The 15,928-nt window shown below is 27.1% G+C and overlaps 13 protein-coding genes across 13 annotated transcripts, besides 25 other annotated features; 2 read left to right on the top strand and 11 right to left on the bottom strand. All coding sequences in view use genetic code 5, as the record gives it.

Moving 5' to 3' along the window:
- Position 1: 1 nt before the first annotated feature.
- Positions 2 to 66, top strand: a tRNA (tRNA-Tyr).
- Positions 67 to 130, top strand: a tRNA (tRNA-Cys).
- Positions 131 to 197, bottom strand: a tRNA (tRNA-Trp).
- ND2 (NADH dehydrogenase subunit 2) lies at positions 196 to 1,188 on the bottom strand. The gene has a single exon. It carries the CDS (start codon positions 1,186 to 1,188, stop codon positions 196 to 198), a length of 993 nt encoding a protein of 330 aa, YP_005296399.1.
- Positions 1,189 to 1,255, bottom strand: a tRNA (tRNA-Met).
- A 1-nt stretch (position 1,256) lies between these two features.
- Positions 1,257 to 1,319, bottom strand: a tRNA (tRNA-Ile).
- Positions 1,319 to 1,382, bottom strand: a tRNA (tRNA-Phe).
- On the bottom strand, positions 1,382 to 3,115 carry ND5 (NADH dehydrogenase subunit 5). The gene has a single exon. It carries the CDS (start codon positions 3,113 to 3,115, stop codon positions 1,382 to 1,384), a length of 1,734 nt encoding a protein of 577 aa, YP_005296398.1.
- Positions 3,116 to 3,180, bottom strand: a tRNA (tRNA-His).
- ND4 (NADH dehydrogenase subunit 4) lies at positions 3,180 to 4,523 on the bottom strand. The gene has a single exon. The coding sequence runs from the start codon at positions 4,521 to 4,523 to the stop codon at positions 3,180 to 3,182; it is 1,344 nt and encodes a 447-aa protein (YP_005296397.1).
- On the bottom strand, positions 4,523 to 4,816 carry ND4L (NADH dehydrogenase subunit 4L). Its single transcript has one exon. It carries the CDS (start codon positions 4,814 to 4,816, stop codon positions 4,523 to 4,525), a length of 294 nt encoding a protein of 97 aa, YP_005296396.1.
- Positions 4,817 to 4,818: 2 nt separating this feature from the next.
- Positions 4,819 to 4,882, top strand: a tRNA (tRNA-Thr).
- An 18-nt stretch (positions 4,883 to 4,900) lies between these two features.
- ND6 (NADH dehydrogenase subunit 6) lies at positions 4,901 to 5,416 on the top strand. Its single transcript has one exon. The coding sequence runs from the start codon at positions 4,901 to 4,903 to the stop codon at positions 5,414 to 5,416; it is 516 nt and encodes a 171-aa protein (YP_005296395.1).
- On the top strand, positions 5,416 to 6,550 carry CYTB (cytochrome b). Its single transcript has one exon. A coding segment is annotated over exon 1 (1,135 nt).
- Positions 6,551 to 6,613, top strand: a tRNA (tRNA-Ser).
- A 2-nt stretch (positions 6,614 to 6,615) lies between these two features.
- Positions 6,616 to 6,680, bottom strand: a tRNA (tRNA-Pro).
- Positions 6,681 to 6,685: 5 nt separating this feature from the next.
- ND1 (NADH dehydrogenase subunit 1) lies at positions 6,686 to 7,627 on the bottom strand. Its single transcript has one exon. It carries the CDS (start codon positions 7,625 to 7,627, stop codon positions 6,686 to 6,688), a length of 942 nt encoding a protein of 313 aa, YP_005296393.1.
- A 24-nt stretch (positions 7,628 to 7,651) lies between these two features.
- Positions 7,652 to 7,714, bottom strand: a tRNA (tRNA-Leu).
- Positions 7,715 to 7,716: 2 nt separating this feature from the next.
- Positions 7,717 to 8,978, bottom strand: an rRNA (l-rRNA).
- Positions 8,979 to 9,048, bottom strand: a tRNA (tRNA-Val).
- Positions 9,049 to 9,834, bottom strand: an rRNA (s-rRNA).
- Positions 9,835 to 9,903: 69 nt separating this feature from the next.
- Positions 9,904 to 9,967, top strand: a tRNA (tRNA-Asn).
- Positions 9,968 to 10,034, top strand: a tRNA (tRNA-Ser).
- A 1-nt stretch (position 10,035) lies between these two features.
- Positions 10,036 to 10,103, top strand: a tRNA (tRNA-Gln).
- Positions 10,104 to 11,291: a sequence feature (control region).
- Positions 11,292 to 11,355, bottom strand: a tRNA (tRNA-Glu).
- Positions 11,356 to 11,417, bottom strand: a tRNA (tRNA-Arg).
- A 2-nt stretch (positions 11,418 to 11,419) lies between these two features.
- Positions 11,420 to 11,480, bottom strand: a tRNA (tRNA-Ala).
- Positions 11,479 to 11,832, bottom strand: ND3 (NADH dehydrogenase subunit 3). Its single transcript has one exon. The coding sequence runs from the start codon at positions 11,830 to 11,832 to the stop codon at positions 11,479 to 11,481; it is 354 nt and encodes a 117-aa protein (YP_005296392.1).
- Positions 11,833 to 11,894, bottom strand: a tRNA (tRNA-Gly).
- On the bottom strand, positions 11,893 to 12,681 carry COX3 (cytochrome c oxidase subunit III). The gene has a single exon. It carries the CDS (start codon positions 12,679 to 12,681, stop codon positions 11,893 to 11,895), a length of 789 nt encoding a protein of 262 aa, YP_005296391.1.
- Positions 12,681 to 13,355, bottom strand: ATP6 (ATP synthase F0 subunit 6). Its single transcript has one exon. It carries the CDS (start codon positions 13,353 to 13,355, stop codon positions 12,681 to 12,683), a length of 675 nt encoding a protein of 224 aa, YP_005296390.1.
- Positions 13,349 to 13,507, bottom strand: ATP8 (ATP synthase F0 subunit 8). The gene has a single exon. It carries the CDS (start codon positions 13,505 to 13,507, stop codon positions 13,349 to 13,351), a length of 159 nt encoding a protein of 52 aa, YP_005296389.1.
- Positions 13,508 to 13,574, bottom strand: a tRNA (tRNA-Asp).
- A 2-nt stretch (positions 13,575 to 13,576) lies between these two features.
- Positions 13,577 to 13,640, bottom strand: a tRNA (tRNA-Lys).
- COX2 (cytochrome c oxidase subunit II) lies at positions 13,641 to 14,328 on the bottom strand. The gene has a single exon. A coding segment is annotated over exon 1 (688 nt).
- Positions 14,329 to 14,391, bottom strand: a tRNA (tRNA-Leu).
- Position 14,392: 1 nt separating this feature from the next.
- Positions 14,393 to 15,928, bottom strand: COX1 (cytochrome c oxidase subunit I; the record flags this gene model as incomplete). Its single annotated transcript has 1 exon — positions 14,393 to 15,928. A coding segment is annotated over one exon (1,536 nt), but the record flags the coding sequence as incomplete, so codon positions are not given.

Raw genomic sequence — 15,928 nt, 5'->3', positions numbered from 1 at the left:
AAATAAAATGGCCGAGCTTTAGGCGCTAAACTGTAAATTTAGATACAAGATTTTTCTTTTTTATTAGGTTTTATAGTAATAATTAAAAACGTCAAATTGCAAATTTGAAAATGTGCTAACACTAAAACTTTAAGACCTAAAAGAAATTCTTTTTTTTACAACTTTGAAGGATGTTAGTTTAATTAACTTAAAGTCTTAATATATTATATAAATTGAAGGAACTAATATCCCAATAAAATTTGTAATTATTACCATATTCATAATTTTATTTCCTTCATAATCCTTTGTAACTCAACCCCTAAAAGGAAATACTAAAGTCAAAAAAGAAATCCTTATACGAATATAAAAATAAAGAGTTACCAACCTACATATTAAAAGTACTAATAAAGGATATAAATAATTACTAAAAATTATTTCCTGAATAATAAATCACTTAGGAATAAACCCTAAAAAAGGAGGTAAACCTCCTAAAGAAAATAAACTCATTATAGACACAACCTTAGGTATTAAAGGAAATCTACTATTAACTAAATGAGAAAAATGATAAGCCTGCTGAAAATAAAAATTTATAATAACCAAAATTGAAAGTAAACAATACACCCTAAAGTATAATAATCAACAATACTCCCTTAAAATTATAGCAAAAAATATTCAAGATATATGATTAATAGAAGAAAATGCTATAATCTTTCGTAAATATAATTGATTTAAGCCCCTCACAGCCCCAACAATAGCAGATACTACAGCAGAAGTAAAAATTATAATTAAACTTCACTTATCATAAACCAAATAAGATAATAAAATTATAGGCCCCATTTTTTGTAAAGTTATTAAAATAATTGCTTGAATTCAACTTAATCCTTCTATAACCTGAGGAAATCAAAAATGAAAAGGAGCTGCGCCTAATTTTAATAATAATGACAAAGAAAATACTATCTTTAAATTTACCATCATCAAAATAAATAAAGCTGAAAAAATAATTATAATTGAAGCCAAAACTTGCACTAAAAAATATTTTAAAATACTCTCTGAACTATAACGGTTACTTCTAGAAGAAATTAAAGGAATAAAAGATAATAAATTTAACTCTAACCCCACTCAAGCCCCAAATCAAGTATCCGAAGAAATACATAATACTAACCCTAAAACTAAAGTAAAAAAAAAGAGTATTCTAAAAGGAGAAACCACCGGAAAGAGAGAAATTGATCTCATTCACGGGGTATGAACCCATTAGCTTATCTTAGCTTATCTTTCAATAATATGAGTAAATTTTACATAATTAGTCACATCAAAACTATCCTTTTATCAGGCATCATATTATTTATAGGTATACACCACTGCTGTGGCTTCAACACAACATTCTAATTTTAAATTATATAAATTAAATTAAAACCAACATAATAACAACAATAGTCACTCATAAAAAAAACCTCTTTATATAAATTTTAATTATATTACCCTGAGTAACTTCTAAATAATAAGAACCTTTTATAATTACACTAAATCCTCCTTGTCCCCCAAAATATTCAGATCATCCTTTATCTCCAATTTTATCATACCTTTTTCCCAATTTTAAAATATAATAATTTAATTTTACCCTAGATAAAAAAGGTATAAATCACATAGATCCTGAAAACCTTCTAATAAAATATAAACCTAAACTACTTAAAGTTTCATTTAAACTTATAATATTTAATATATATCCAGTAAAAGAACCAATTAATAATAATAATAATACCAAACTTTTTATAAACCTCCTTAAACAAATTATATAATATTCAGGAAATATTACTCAAGATAATCTTGCTCCTCTTAAAATAGAACTTAATCTTAATATTACCATAGGATTAGTTATAATAAAATCATTATCGCTAATCCCCCTCATATTTCTAATATGCCTTATTCTAGTAAGCCTATAAAAAATTAAACGAAAAGTATAACTTACTGTTAAACCAGTAGCTAAGATATATATAATAAACCTAATAAAATTAATATTACTTATAAAAGCTATCTCCAAAATTAAATCTTTAGAATAAAATCCAGCCATAAAAGGTATACCACATAAAGATAAATTTGATAAATTTATACAAACACCAGTTAAAGGTATTCTAATAATCAAGCCCCCCATTATACGAATATCCTGATAATCTCCCAAACTATGAATTACAACCCCCGCACATAAAAATAATAAAGCCTTAAATAAAGCATGAGTTAATAAATGAAAAAAAGCTAAATCAGGAAACCCCAAAGATAAAACTCTTAATATTACCCCCAATTGACTCAGAGTAGATAAAGCAATAATCTTCTTTAAATCATACTCAAAATTCGCCCCTAGACCTGCTATAAATATAGTTGTACAAGAAATAATTAATAAAAAAGATTGAACCGAAGCCCCTTCAAAAATAGGCCTAAATCGAATTAATAAATAAACACCAGCAGTCACCAGAGTTGACGAATGTACTAATGCAGAAACTGGTGTTGGAGCTGCCATAGCAGCTGGCAACCAAGCAGAAAAAGGAATTTGTGCTCTTTTTGTTATAGCAGCCACAACAATTAATACTTTTATTAAAATTATATCTTCACTAGTATATAATCTTCAAACCATAAAATTTCAGCCCCCCATTCTAAAAAACAAAGCAATACTTAAAAGAATTGCTACGTCTCCTACCCGATTTGATAAAACAGTTAACATTCCCGCATTAGCAGATTTTTCATTCTGATAATAAATCACTAATACATAAGAAATTAACCCTAACCCATCTCACCCTAATAAAATACTAATTAAATTAGGCCTAACAATTAAAGCATTTATTGAAATAACAAAAGCAAGTACTAAATATATAAAACGATTATAATGTTTATCTCCCCTTATATATCCCCCCCTATAAAATATAACCATAGAAGAAATAAATAAAATAAATCTTAAAAATATAAAACTTAACCAATCAAATACCAAAGTTACCACAATAGAAGAAGAATTTAAAGAATATAATTCCCACTCAATTACATACCTAACCAAATTCTGTAATCTCATTAAAGATATACTTAAACACAATAAAGAACTTACAATTAAAAAAACTAACCTCACTAAATGCATAGAGAATTTTCAAACCACTATTTAAAATAAATTCTTATAACTTTGACACCACAAATCAATATTTTCTTTTAAACTATTTAAATTAAATTAAAGGTAAAACTAAACCCCTCTTTAAAATTATTAAATTTAAAGGAATTCAATGGAGACTTAAAACATAATACTCCCTTAGCTTACCAGAACAACATGCATACAATGATCTAAAAAACGTCCCATGCTGTCTAATCGAATACAAATATAAAGTATAGGCTGCCCTAAAAAAAGACAAACCAATTAACCCAATTATCCTTACTTTTCTTCAACTTACTATTCCAATAATTAAATTAATTTCTCCTAACAAATTTAACGTAGGAGGAGCCGCTATATTCCTAATACTTAATAAAAATCACCATAAACCCAAAGAAGGCATTAAATTTAATAACCCCTTGTTAATTAATAAACTACGACTCCCTAATCGCTCATAAATAATATTAGATAAACAAAATAAACCGGACGAACATAATCCATGTCCTACCATAATAATAACAGCACCATTTATTCCCCATCATCTAAACACCACTAAACCACCTAAGACTAATCTTATATGAGCTACTGAAGAATAAGCAATTAAAGATTTCATATCCACTTGCCGTAAACATAAAATTCTAACAAAAACACCTCCTAAGACACTAATACCTACTCACACTCAAGAAAATATTTTATTTTCTTCAGTAAACATTCTTAATACACGAATTAAACCATACCCACCTAACTTTAATAAAACACCTGCCAAAATCATTGAACCAGCTACAGGAGCTTCAACATGAGCTTTAGGTAACCACAAATGAAATAAATACATAGGGAGTTTTACTACAAATGCCAGTATAGTAAAAAAATACCATAAAATACTGACCATTCCTAACTCAGATTCCCTTACTTTAGCTAACCCTATTATTAAACTACCCCCCACTATATACAACCTAATTAAAGACACCAATAAAGGTAAAGAAGCAAATAATGTATAAAATAATATATAAATACCAGCCTGAGTTCGCTCAGGCTGGTATCCTCAACCTAAAATTAAAATTAGAGTAGGAATTAAAGAACTTTCAAACCTTAAATAAAACATTAAATAATCTATAGAACAAAAAGTTATTACTAAAGCAAATAATAAAATTAAATTTAAAAATAAAAATAAACAACTAAATTTATTTGTCTTTTTTACTATTTGACTTCTATAAATAACAAGTACAACAATTCAAACCCTTAATATCACTAAAATTATACTTAAATAATCTGTCCCTAATTGTATTCCTAAATTAAATATATAAAAATCATGGCCCAACCCTAAAAACACTAAAAAACATATTAAAAACAACGCTAATTGTACAATACCCCAATTATTAATTAAAACCAATAATATTATATTTATAAGTAAAAATTTTATCATTACACTACATTAAATCTACCAAAATAATCATTACCATGAGAACATACAATAGAAATTAATAAAGATAACCCTAATGCCCCTTCACAAACTCCTAAAGTTAAAAAAAATAATACAAAATATATCTCAATACCTACTCTTATAATATATAAAACTATAATCCAAAATACCCTTAATATTACAAATTCTAATCTAAGCAAAGTATTTAATAAATGTTTTCGGTTAGAAACAAAAGATCATCCCCCACAAAACAATATAGCTAAAGAACAAATATAAACTAAATTTAAAGTATTCATTAGTTTTAATAGTTTAAAAAAAACCTTGGTCTTGTAAATCAAAATTGAATTACTATTCTTAAGACTTTAAAATATAATTTTAAAATTATTTTAATTTTTATTTCAACTACCGTCTTCATCTCCATTCTATTCACTCGGTTAGTGCACCCCCTATCCATAGGGTTGACATTATTTACTCAAACCCTAATTATTTGTATTACCTCTGGATTTTCTAATAATTCATTCTGATTTTCCTACATTCTATTCTTAATTTTCCTAGGAGGAATATTAGTTTTATTCATTTATGTAGCCTCATTAGCCTCAAACGAAATATTTGGAATCTCATTTAACACCTTATTTACCTTAACATTTATTATTTCCATAATTTGTCTTATTTCTTTCCTTGTCGACCCTTTATTAACCAGCTCTAAATATAGAATTAGAAGTTCTTCTATTATATTCCCCTATAAATTTAGAAATGCCCCTTTAATAACAAGAACTATTTATAACTCCTCATCAATAATATTTACTCTATTTATCATTACATATTTACTTCTTACCTTATTTGCCGTAGTAAAAATTATCAACGTCCACTCCAGGCCCTTACGAGTAAATAACTAATGTTTAAACCCTTACGAAAAACTCATCCTTTATTTAAAATTATTAATAGATCATTAATTGATATACCAATTCCTAGAAATATTTCAATTATATGAAATTTTGGCTCACTATTAGGATTATGTTTAGTTATTCAAATTATAACAGGCTTATTTCTATCTATACATTATACCCCTAATATTGAAATAGCTTTTTCAAGAACTATCCACATTTGTCGAGACGTAAACTATGGGTGACTATTACGTACCATTCATGCCAATAGGGCCTCTTTTTTTTTTATTTGTTTATACTCCCACATTGGACGAGGAATATACTATAGTTCTTATACTTATTTTCATACCTGAATAGTTGGTGTATTAATTTTTTTCTTAACCATGGCCTCAGCCTTTTTAGGCTACGTCTTACCCTGAGGGCAAATGTCTTTCTGAGGAGCAACAGTTATTACTAACCTCTTCTCTGCTATTCCCTTCCTAGGTACAGATTTAGTTCAATGGATTTGAGGTGGCTTCGCCGTAGACAACGCCACTTTAACTCGTTTTTTCTCATTTCATTTTTTATTTCCATTTATTATTGCAGCTTTAACAGTAATTCATATTTTATTCCTACACGAAACAGGGGGAAATAACCCACTTGGAGTTTCTTCATTTGTAGATAAAGTCCCCTTTCACCCTTATTTCAACTTTAAAGACATCTTAGGATTTATTGTACTTTTCTGAGCCTTAATTATATTAACCCTTCTTAATCCCTACCTCCTTAGAGATCCAGATAACTTTATTCCAGCAAACCCCTTAGTAACTCCCGTTCATATTCAACCTGAATGATATTTTCTTTTTGCCTATGCCATCCTACGATCAATTCCAAATAAACTTGGAGGAGTTATTGCTTTAGTAGCTTCAATTGCTATTTTAATAATTCTACCATTTACTCACAATTCTACTTTCCGAAGAAGAACATTCTACCCTATTAACCAAATTACTTTCTGATATTTAGTCTCAGTAGTAGTACTACTAACATGAATTGGAGCACGCCCAGTAGAAACTCCTTATATTCTAACAGGACAAATTTTATCTACACTCTATTTTTTATACTATATTATTAACCCAATTTTTACAATAATATGAGATAAATGATTAAATTTAAAGTTTAGTTTATAAAAAACAAATGTTTTGAAAGCATTAATAGGAGTATCTCCAACTTTTATATCGAAAGAAAAGAATATCTTTAATATCCAAAATTAATATTTTTACTTACCTTAAACTATCCTTCGATCTACTACAATACTAAAAATCAAGTATAAAATAATATCTTTATACCTATACACCAAATTAAAAAATTTAAAGAAACAGGTAAAAAGCTTTTTCAAGCTAAATACATAAGTTTATCATAACGAAATCGAGGTAAAGTACCTCGAACCCAAATAAAAACAAACCTAATTATTACCACTTTAATATAAAAAACAATTCTCAAAGAATCAGGGCCTAAAAAAAACAATCTAAAAATTATCCTTATAAATAAAATACTTGAATATTCCGCTATAAAAATTAAAGCAAACCCGCCCCTTCTATACTCAGTATTAAACCCTGAAACCAACTCAGATTCCCCCTCAGAGAAATCAAAAGGAGTTCGATTAGTCTCAGCTAAACTAGAAGCAAATCACACTATTCTTAATGGAATAGTTAACCATAAAAACCAAACTTCCTCCTGGTATACAATAAAATCCTTAAAATTAAAACTCTCAATTAAAAAAATAAAAGACAATAAAATTAAAGCCAAACTTACCTCATATGAAATAGTTTGAGCAACAGAGCGTAAACTTCCCAACAAAGAATATTTACAATTTGAAGCCCAACCAGCTATTATTATAGGATATACACCCGCACTTAAACAACATATAAAAAATAATACCCCTAAACTTATATTAAATAAACCCCTACTATATGGTAATACCCTTCATAAAATTAAAGAAATAAATAAACTTAATACAGGAGCTATATAATAAGGTAAAAAATTAGATATTCTCAAATTTATATTCTCCTTACAAAAAAGCTTCACAGCATCAGAAAAAGGCTGCAGAATACCTATAATTCCTAATTTATTAGGCCCCTTACGAATTTGAATATAACCTAAAATTTTTCGTTCCAACAAAGTAACAAAAGCTACTCCTAATAACACACAAATAATTAAAATTAAATAATTAACAACTATAACCAATATTACCCCCCCGTGACCAAGCATTTTTATTATTTATAGACTCCCTATATTATTAGATTCTAAATCTAACGCATATTCTGCCAAAATAACTCAAAAATTTTTTAGTTATTTAATCCTTTCGTACTAAAATAACTACAATTAATCCTGAAAGATAGAAACCAACCTGGCTTACACCGGTCTGAACTCAAATCATGTAAAATTTTAAAGGTCGAACAGACCTTCTATTATAGTCTCTACTCTATAAAGAACTTTTAATTCAACATCGAGGTCGCAAACTTTCTTGTCGATAAGAACTCTTAAAGAAAATTACGCTGTTATCCCTAAAGTAACTTAATCTTTAATCCCTTTTAGGATCATTAAACCAAACATCACTGTAAAAAAAAAAGACAGTTATTTAATATTTTATCCTTGTCACCCCAACCAAATACTCTAAAATAATACCCTTAAATAAAACTAACTACTATATTATAAATATAAAGTTTTATAGGGTCTTATCGTCCCTCCAGATTATTTAAGCCTTTTCACTTAAAAGTTAAATTCAATATATTAATTTAAGACAGATTATTTCTTGTTCAACCATTCATTCTAGCCTTCAATTAAAAAACTAATGATTATGCTACCTTTGCACGGTCATAATACCGCGGCCTTTTAGTTCCCAATGGGCAGGTTAGACTTTATAAACCTCCATAAAGACATGTTTTTGTTAAACAGGCAGAAATAATTTTTGCCGAATTCCTTAAAGAAATATTTAAATACATAAAAATAATTTAATAATTTAAATTAAATTCAAACACAATTATATACTAATATACTCATTATACCTATTTCAACACTATTTCTAAATAATTTTTAATAAACAATTAAAAAACATATAAATATTATTAACCTAAATTTTACTTATAACACCCTATAAACCTGGCTAATTTTAAGCCTAGTTAAATCCTTTAAAAATATTTTTTTATAATATTAAATAATAAAGAGCTAATCCCCCTTATTTTAACTATTTTTATAAATATATAAAAATGCTAATTTAAATTCACTTCTTAAAAAACTAGATATTAAGAAACCCGATTAATATTTCACTTCTAAAATAAAATTATAAATTTTTCTGCTACAAAAACTTACCTTTTAATTTAGCTATTTCCTTTTCGAGATACATAACCGAATTATATTAATTTAAACATCTATTATACACAAGATACATAACTTTAATATTACTTTTTTATTATTAAATCTTAAATTATTTCAAATTTCCTTTACAGTATTTTATACTAAGTCTTTAATATTATTCAATTAAATTTACTATATTTAAAAAATCTTTTTCATATTAACTACACTAAACAACTATTCATAATCAAAATATATCGAATTACACGACAAACCTTCTCGGTGTAAATGAGATGCTAATTTTTAGCTTTACTTTGTAATTCTAGAGACACTTTCCAGACCCCTACTATGTTACGACTTATTTCACATTAAATGAAAGCGACGGGCGATATGTACATAATTTAGAGCTTATATCAAAAAATCTCACTACTCCTTTTCTTACAATTAAATCCTCCTTCATAAATATATTTAAATACTTAATTCATATTAAATAAATTTTATTGTAACCCATATTTACTTATTTATAAGCTGCACCTTGATCTAATATACTCAATAATATGATTTCAATAATATTTTCTCCTAAATTATCTTATAATGACGGTATACAAGCTGATTAACTAAAATAAGTAAAATAATGCGTGTTGTATCGTTTATAAAACAGGTTCCTCTAACTAGACTAAAACACCGCCAAATTTCTTAAATTTAAAGAACATAACTCCTAATATTCTAGTATTTATAAATTAAGTCTAAGTGTACTAGGGTATCTAATCCTAATTCATACCTTAGTTTTTTAAGTTTCACTACCTTAATTTTCAAATAAGTCTTTATATTTTATAACCCAATTTCACTTTTTATAAACATAAACTCTTATTTTAATTAATTTATTAATCTACTAATATACTTTATTTAATTTTCAAGTATAACCGCGACTGCTGGCACAAGATTTTGTCAAACTTATTATAATTTACTAACTCAAGATTTCTCCTATTGATAATATTAAATATTGCATACCTATATACACTATACTTTAAGCAAATATATTTCACCAAAATTTACATATACTAAATAATTATAAAACAAAGCTCAAAGCAAAAATCAAACTTTATTAAACATAATTCACCAAAATATAATTCAACTAATAATAAACTCACAACTTAAAATTTAAGAAAATATTAATAGAAACCAAAAAGAGGTATTCCACTGTTAATGGAAAAATTGAAATTATTTCCTATTAAGGAAATTTATTGGTTAAGAAAAAGCTTCTAACTTATTTCGTGAGCGGTTTAATTCCGTTCAAAGTTCATTATACGTAAGTGTTACAGCACGAGAAGTTTTGATCTTCTAAGAATGGGTTAAACTCCATTATGTATAATATAATTATACATGTATATTAATTCAATCTTGTTCAGCCCCCAACATAAATTTTATTTTTTCACTTTAATTCCAAATAATTTCATACATCTAATTCAATTTTAAAAATTAATAACATTAATAAATTTATTAATCTCTTCATATCTTTAATTACACCAAATAATAACTTTAAACCTTTATAATACATATATATACATTTAATTTATATTAAAATTATGCTATGTTATTAATATATATATTATTTTATATAATAAATTACACTAAAATACAATTTAATTAAATTAATTTATTTTAATAAAAATAAATTTTAACATAAAATACATTAAAATATTATAAAAAATATTGAGGAAGATAATCTTCCTCAATATTTTTTATATAATAAAATTTAAAAAAGTATAATTAATTCTATATATATAAAATAATGCTTTATTATAAAAAATTTATTTTTATTATTAAGTTATTTATATATATATACTAATTCAATCTTGTTCCACCCCCTCCAACATAAATTTTATTTTTTCACTTTAATTCCAAATAATTTTATACATCTAATTAATTTTAAGAATTTTCATGGATAATACAATTTTAAAAAGATTAGTCTTATTCTGCCCCCCCAGTAAAATAATTTATTAAAACATTACTATCATATTCTTGATTTATAGTAAATTATGTTGATTTTTCTCAATTTATATAATATTATATATTTAGAAATAACTACATCGGGCTACCTCTTTCATTTCCTTAAGATTCTAGCGTCTAAGGTCTTCTATCTTCTATTATTATTTATCAGAATATAAATATTATAAAAATCAGCTTCGATTGAGATATACCAAAGCATAATGAGAGGATTAACGGAAGTCTAAATAATAAAAACTTAGTTCAAGAAAAAAATGTTACGTAAAAGTACTCTTTTCTGACGAAGAGTACTTTTACTACATTTTTTCCTGTAGGTAGCCTTAAACTAATATAGAGAGAAATTTAATATAAGATTGCGTTCTATTTATACTAAATTTAATTTTTGTTATTTAGATAAGGTAATATATATATGTGCTTTAAAAAAATATTCTGCCCCCTTCTAAAATAAAAATCTTATTATTTTATATTAATTTTAAATAATTTAATACACACTTATCAACTCAAGAAATAAAATTCGATAACTAAAAATGTTCCCCTTTCAGAAAGGGGGGAACATTTTTAGAAGAAACTTCTTCAACTTTACAGCGAAAATGTAATATGTTACACACCTTAAAAACAAATTAGAGGCTTATTACCAAAATTTAGGTCGAAACTAAACGCGAATCTTCGCTTTCTAATTTATAAAGTTGATCTACCGATACCTTATGATTGCAAATCATAAATCATAATTGACTACAACTCTACTCATTCCACTCCAGAGCACCTTTCAATCACTCATAATACAAACCAACAAGTAAAATTAATAAAAATATCAACCCCGCCAATAATCAAGTAAAAATATTTGTTAACCTGATAATATAAGCCAAAGGTATTAAAAGAGTAATCTCAACATCAAAAATTAAAAAAATTACAGCTACTAAAAAAAACCGAAGAGAGAAAGGTAATCGGGCCCTTCCTTTTGGATCGAACCCACACTCAAAAGGTCTACTTTTTTCACGATCGACTACAACCTTCTTAGATAATAATGAAGCTACTAATATTACTAATATCCTTACTACTAAAGTAAATAAAACACTTGTTATTAAAATATAAATTAATTTTTCTAGACTCTAGACCTTTTGGTTGGAAGCCAAATATACATTTATACTAAAAAATTAACCCCCTCATCAGTAAATAAATACATATAAGAATAACCACACTACATCTACAAAATGTCAATATCAAGCAGCGGCCTCAAATCCAAAATGATGATAAGAAGAAAAATGACACTTATATAAACGATATAAACATACTGAAAGAAACGAAGAACCAATAATAACATGAAGCCCATGAAACCCAGTAGCCACAAAAAAAGTTGAACCATAAATAGAATCGGCAATTGAAAAAGATGCTTCCACATATTCAAAAGCCTGTAACCCTGTAAAATACAACCCTAATATAACAGTTAATATCAACCTTTGTAAAGCCTCTTTATGATTAGAATTTAAAATTGCATGATGAGATCAAGTTACCGTAGCCCCAGAAGACAATAAAATTGTAGTATTTAATAAAGGTACACCGAAAGGATTAAACGGTTGAATACCTCTAGGAGGCCAAAATCTACCAACCTCTACCACAGGAGCTAAGCTCCTGTGGAAAAATGCCCAAAAAAAAGAGAAAAAAAATAAAACTTCTGATAAAATAAATAAAATTATACCTCAACGTAATCCTCTTATCACAGCCCCAGTATGTAATCCTTGATAAGTACCTTCACGAACTACATCACGCCACCATTGAATTATAGTTAAAATTACACCTACAAATCTTAAATACAATAAATCTGCCCTAAATTGATGAAACCACTTAATTAACCCAGTAGTTAATATTATAGCTCTAATTGAACCAGTTAAAGGTCAAGGTCTTATATCCACTAAATGGTAAGTATGATGTGTATGTCTTGACATTAATTTACTTCTCTAGCATATAAAGTACTTAAAATAGCAAATACATATGATTGAATAACTGCAACAGCAGACTCTAATATTAATAAAAGAATTTGCAAAATAATAAGAACCCAAAGAATTCTTAAAGGTATAGAAGAACCCATTCCCCCTAAAAGCCTTAATAATAAATGACCAGCAATTATATTAGCAGCTAATCGCACTGCTAATGTTCCAGGTCGAATAATATTCCTAATACTTTCAATTAAAACTATAAAAGGCATCAATACTCCTGGAGTACCTTGAGGCACTAAATGAGCAAATATTTCTTGAGTGTGATTAACTCAACCAAAAACTATAAAAGATAATCATAAAGGAAAAGCAAGTGATAATGTTATTGCTAAGTGTCTTGAACTTGTAAATACATAAGGTAATAGGCCCAAAGAATTATTAAACACAATTAAAGTAAGCAAAGATACAAATAGCACATTTAAACCAATATTTTTTACTCCTAAAATTACTTTAAATTCACCATATAATATATTAGTAAACTTTAATCATATTATAACTCAACGTGAAGGAGAAACTCAATATATAAAAGGTAAAAATAACAAACCTAAAAAAGTAGAAATTCAATTTAAAGGAAGAGAAAAAACTCTTGAAGAAGGATCAAAAATTCTAAATAATCTTGTTATCATTTTCAAATTTTCTCAATCTCCCGATCCATTTTTCCTACCCGATCTAATTTACAATAAATTACTAAAAAATACTGTACAACTAATACTAAAATTAAACTCAACAAAAACATAATATATAAATTTATTCAAAAAAGAGGGGATATTTGAGGCATATAAAAATATTTATTCAATTACTTAAGTCTGACAAACTTATATTATATCTATATTAACTAATTTTTATTTCATCTGAAGTAAATTACTATTTCAAGCTTAAAAGGCTTACACTTATCTTTAAGTTATCAAATGAAGATTTTAAACATGAAGAAACTCAATCCAAAAAACTATTTACACTAACTCTTTCTACTACAATAGGTATAAAACTATGATTCGCCCCACAAATTTCTGAACACTGACCAAAAAATAAACCAGGCCGATTAATAAAAAACCTAATTTGATTTAACCGACCGGGAATTGCATCAGCTTTTATACCTAAAGCTGGAACAGTTCAAGAATGAATAACATCAGCAGCCCTAACAAGTATACGAATTTGAGAGTTTATAGGTAACACTACACGATTATCTACATCTAATAAACGGAACCCAGACTCAGAAAGATCTACCGTTCCTACTATATAAGAATCAAATTCTAAATCTAAAAAATCAGAATATTCATACCTTCAATATCACTGATGACCAATTGTTTTCAAAGTAATCCTAGGATTATTAATTTCATCTAATAAATACAAAAGTCGTAAAGAAGGAAATGCAATAAAAATTAAAATAATAGCAGGTAGAATAGTTCAAATAATCTCAACTTCCTGTCTTTCCAATAAATAACGATTAACCAAAAAATTAAAAAATAAATAAAATATAATATACCCCACAAATGTAACAATTAAAATTAACACAACTATAGTATGATCATGAAAAAAAATTAATTGCTCTATTAATGGTGAAGCACTATCTTGAAAGCCTAAATTTCCTCATCTTGCCATTTCTAAAAGAAGAAACCTTCCTTGTAGGAGCTTAAATCCTATACATCTATCTGCCATTTTAGAATTAATTAGAAATTAATGGAATCTCAGAATAAGTATGATCAGCAGGAGGATAAGAATGCTGTCATTCTATAGAAGTAGGTATAAAAAGAGATCTAAATCTTTTTCGACTTATAATAAAAGCCTCTCAAACAATAATTACAAATCCTAACACAGCTACCAAAGAAATAATAGAACCAATTGAAGATAAAACATTTCATGCCCTATAAGCATCGGGATAATCTGAATAACGTCGAGGTATCCCATTTAAACCTAAAAAATGTTGAGGAAAAAATGTTACATTTACCCCCACAAATATAGTAAAAAAATGAATTTTTAATCATTTTTGATTTAAAGATAAACCGGTAAACAAAGGGAATCAATGAACAATACCTGCAAAAATTCCAAACACAGCCCCTATGGATAAAACATAATGAAAATGAGCCACTACATAATAAGTGTCATGAAGAATAATATCAATAGAAGAATTAGCTAACACAACCCCAGTTAACCCCCCTACAGTAAATAAAAAAATAAAGCCTAATACCCATAATAAAGAAGGACTGTAATTTACTTGCGTTCCCTGAAGAGTTCCTAATCAACTAAAAATTTTAATACCAGTAGGAACCGCAATAATTATCGTAGCAGAAGTAAAATAAGCCCGAGTATCTACATCCATCCCTACCGTAAATATATGATGAGCTCATACTACAAAACCTAAAATACCAATAGCAATTATAGCATAAATTATACCTAATGTCCCAAAAGCCTCTTTCTTACCTGATTCTTGAACTACAATATGAGATACTATACCAAAAGCAGGTAAAATTAAAATATAAACTTCAGGGTGTCCAAAAAATCAAAATAAATGCTGATATAAAATAGGATCCCCTCCTCCTGCTGGATCAAAAAAAGAAGTATTTAGATTACGATCTGTTAATAATATAGTAATAGCTCCTGCCAACACAGGTAAAGATAATAATAATAAAACAGTAGTAATAAACACTGATCAAACAAATAACGGTATTCGATCCATGGTTATCCCTACTGTTCGTATATTAATAGCAGTTGTTATAAAATTTACTGAACCTAAAATAGAAGATACACCTGCTAAATGTAGAGAAAAAATACCTAAATCTACAGATGCTCCCGCATGAGCAATAGCAGAAGCTAAAGGAGGGTAAACAGTCCATCCTGTTCCAACTCCTCTCTCAACTATACCCCTAGTTAATAATAAAGTCAACGAAAAAGGAAGTAATCAAAACCTTATATTATTTATTCGAGGAAAAGCCATATCTGGAGCACCTAATATTAAAGGAATTAATCAATTTCCAAACCCACCAATTATAATAGGTATTACTATAAAAAAAATTATTACAAAAGCATGAGCTGTAACTACCACATTATAGATCTGATCATCCCCAATTAATCTTCCTGGTTGACCTAACTCCACCCGAATAATCATTCTTAATGAAGTTCCTACTATACCAGCTCAAGTACCAAAAACAAAATATAATGTTCCAATATCCTTATGATTTGTAGAAAAAAATCATCGTTGCGT

Source organism: Procambarus clarkii, mitochondrion (genome assembly GCF_040958095.1).
Source record: "Procambarus clarkii mitochondrion, complete genome".
Classification (NCBI taxonomy): domain Eukaryota; kingdom Metazoa; phylum Arthropoda; class Malacostraca; order Decapoda; family Cambaridae; genus Procambarus; species Procambarus clarkii.
Note: the sequence above shows the minus strand (reverse complement) of the source record. Positions and strands in the feature narration are given on the sequence as shown.